The sequence below is a fragment of the Salvelinus sp. IW2-2015 genome, unplaced genomic scaffold, assembly GCF_002910315.2.
Source record: "Salvelinus sp. IW2-2015 unplaced genomic scaffold, ASM291031v2 Un_scaffold1212, whole genome shotgun sequence".
Taxonomy (NCBI): domain Eukaryota; kingdom Metazoa; phylum Chordata; class Actinopteri; order Salmoniformes; family Salmonidae; genus Salvelinus; species Salvelinus sp. IW2-2015.
Genome location: NW_019942780.1, coordinates 239,955 through 243,456, shown reverse-complemented (window position 1 = coordinate 243,456; position 3,502 = coordinate 239,955). Strand labels below are relative to the sequence as shown.

The following is a 3,502-nucleotide window of genomic DNA, read 5'->3' as shown; positions in this document are numbered from 1 at the left end:
GTCATTCATCTGCTCCATTATTTGAAACGTTGGCTAAGCAATGTTTAATTCCCCTGGGATCCCAGATCCTGGTACCGCAGTCAGCTGTGCCTGTAAGTGTGTAATGGTACATAAGGGTGTGCCCGTGTGCTTGGGTTGGTGTGAATTTGGGAGGGGTAGGCAAAGGGGTTTGGTTATGGGTCGGCACACTGTAGGTGAAGAGGTAGGTCTGTAGATGGAACTGGAATGTGGAGTTTTTCTGACATATGGGGAGGGAATTCCAGTGCCTGGGTACAGGAAACCAGAGGAGGTTGGAAAGCGAAAGTCAAATGTACTGATGTTGACAAACAAAGCCAAGGGACTTTCCGGAAAGCAAGCCTGCCTCCCTTAGTCAGAACTCATAGTCCGTCCTGTGTGTATGAGGCAGTAACTGAGAGAGAGACAAAGTGACAAAAACAAGGACCGACACAATGGAGGACGAGAAGAGCTATGACCCCGGTGACAGGACACTCAAGTTTGTCAACAGACAGGATGACATTAGTAAGGTTTCTTTATGCCTCTCATGATTAAAAGGCAATGCTTTGAAAAATGTATGAACTGTATAGTCAACTGTGGCCAGACAGTGTAGATTGTATCTTGAAAGTACCTCATGTAAAGGCATTAGGAACATATCTACTTGTCATGTCTATTCTTTTCTAATTAAAATGTAATGAAATGTAATTAATCATCTGAAATGGAATGTTGAAAGAAACATAATCACATACTGTATATGGTTGGTCTCTGTGTTGTAAATAATTTGGCAGCAGACATTGAAACTGGATTCCATTTATGTAGGATTGTCCCGTTCTGTTCCCGTGGCATTTGTACATTCTCATGCACCACTTGTCCCAAGGACACCTTTTTATCACTGTTTTCATTGTTGTGGTGTCTCAGCTCTGGATGATGACCCTGACAGCTTGAAGGCAGAGATGTCCTGTGGTCATGCAGTCACCCCACAGTCACTGACCGGATGGTGTAAAAGCCTACTTGCCGATGTAATTATTGTTTCTTCCATCGGTTTTCAGGATACCATATTACTACTCCATTCTTCTGGATTTTCTTCAGGATTTGTTGCAATTTAATTTAATTACTAGTTTTATTTTATTTTTTAATTTAGCTTACAATATGCAACAAATGATTTTAAGTTATTATTATTGAGTACTATGTATTTCTCACCATTGAGCTCATCACAAGCATTATTGTGTATTCCCAGGGGCAGCACGAGTTCATTTGTCCTGCACTCAATGACAACCAGAAGTGTGGTGCGGTTTGGTCTTATCAGGAAGTGCGTAGGCTGGCTGCTCTGACTGCCCAGGAAATACAATATTTTGAGGAGACTATTGCCTCCTTAGCTTCCCCCAAAGTCAAATCAGTGAGTACTCTACAATTGGAATGCATGCAGCTGTCAATTACTGTGCATTGACAATATCACATTGTTGTAACGCTGCAAAAAATGTATTTCCTTTTCCCCCACCTGCTCCATCTTCAAAAAGTGCCCAGGCTGCAAGTCACTGTTAGTGAGACAGAACACGTCCAACTTATGCGTCCATTGCCCAGTGTGCTCTGCAGACAAGGGCCAGACTTACCAGTTCTGCTGGCAGTGCCTGAACCAGTGGAAAGGTCGGGGGCCGCGCTCTGACCACTGTGACAATACTGGCTGTTCCAACCAGAGGCTGCAGCTGCTGCAGAACTGTCTAACTGTCGCCTTGCCCCAGGTACATGGGGTCACTGCCTGCCCTTCCATGCGTGCCTGTCCTACCTGTGGTGCACTATTGGAGCATGACAAGACCGCTTGTAAGAATTTACTCTGCCCGCGTTGCAAGAAAGAATTCTGTTTTGTGTGCCTTAAGCTCAAATCTGAGTGCATGAAGACCAGCTCACCATACAAAGCCTGCTCTGCTGGTGTTGCCCCCAGGCAGACCTCCATACCCACCTKGAGTGGTAATTGAAGACTTTATGCATATATATTTATCACTTTCCCTCCTATGAGCCATCTGATSCAATRYACTTCTCACARGATATGTTAAGATAGCAATACAGTATTTTTATGAGAGTTTTATTGTTAAGAATGATGAATGAGGTGATTATATAATGTATATGATATTATTTTCGTAGTATCTTTATTATCATATTGTTACTTTACTTTTATCAAYRTTCTAAAGTCCTACTGCTARTGTCCATCTAAGTCCAAGTCAATTGATGTAATAMAWWWTKTTTACATTTTTAATCTTATATTAAATAATTTRTTTATGTCTGAGTWTTTGTTAACAWTGTWCTATGAACATGAATTATAGACCAACTGCATTCATACAAGGAAACAACAGAAGTTCCTGTGTAACCCTCCAGGCTGAAGGGGGTGCTATGATACATGATGCTACCTACCACACTACACCACCTGGTTAATAGAGATCTGGTCCTCACAGACTACACAAGTTCTTTACCTTTTTTGACAAACATTCTAGAACTGTTGATTGTTGAATCTTGACCCTTGATCACTTCTTGTTGCGTGGCAATAGTTTTTGGTTTTGATTGTGGTAGCTAGCACTGGTCACTGGAGTATGATAAGAACGTCTCCGCTTCCCCTCTCCCCTTTTTTCTGTGTCCCGAATGTGTAATTCGCACTCCGACCTGTGAAAGGAAGCAATACGCAACAAAGCGTCTAGTCTCCCGGAAATCTACAGGTGAAAGTGGCATGCATATCAGTCCAGTATTAAATATATGTAAACAGGACCAGTCAAAGGCTTGGACACAAATACTCATTCCAGTGTTTTATCTTTATTTTTACTATTTTCTACATAATAATAGTGAAGACAACACAACTATGAAATAACACATATGGATTCATGTAGTAACCAAAAAAGTGTTAAACAGGTTCATGGTAAAATAATAAATTATGTTGGCTTACACTTATGGCACTTCCAAAGCCGTTTCATGATGATTATTACGGTAGTGTCAATCATGTTATATAGTTAGGATATTGTAACTGGCATGCCCTGACCATAGAGAGACTTTGTTTTTCTATGGTATAGTAGGTCAGGGCATGACTGGGGGGTTTTCTAGTTATTATTTTCTATGTGGAGTTCTAGTTTAGTTTTTCTATAATGGGGTTTTGTATGATTCCCAATTAGAGGCAGCTGGCTATCGTTGTCTCTAATTGGGGATCATATTTAAGTAGCATTTTTTCCACCTGAACCTCCGGAACCTCCTGAGACGGTCCACGGTCCGGAACCTCCTGAGACGGTCCACGGTCCGGAACCTCCTGAGATGGTCAACGGTCCGATACCTCCAGCTCCATGGCCGGAGCCTTCCCCTGCGCAGATGTCCAGTCGAAGCACGGCGTCCAGTCCAGCTCCAAGGCCAGAGTCTTCTTCTGCGTTGGTGCCCAGTCCAGGCACAGCGTCCAGTCCCGCTCCATGGCGGGAGCCTTCCCCTGCGCCGATGCCCAGTCCAGGGTTTAAACCACTGTTTCCATGCTTGTTCAATG

At 42.9% G+C, this 3,502-nt stretch overlaps 1 protein-coding gene across 1 annotated transcript; it reads left to right on the top strand.

Moving 5' to 3' along the window:
• The first annotated feature begins 267 nt into the window (after positions 1–267).
• LOC112070055 (uncharacterized) lies at positions 268–2,822 on the top strand. Its single transcript, XM_024137457.2, has 4 exons — positions 268–519; positions 913–1,013; positions 1,232–1,390; positions 1,512–2,822. The coding sequence occupies exons 1-4, from the start codon at positions 450–452 to the stop codon at positions 1,965–1,967; spliced, it is 786 nt and encodes a 261-aa protein (XP_023993225.1). The 5' UTR covers positions 268–449; the 3' UTR covers positions 1,968–2,822.
• The last annotated feature ends 680 nt before the right edge of the window (positions 2,823–3,502 follow it).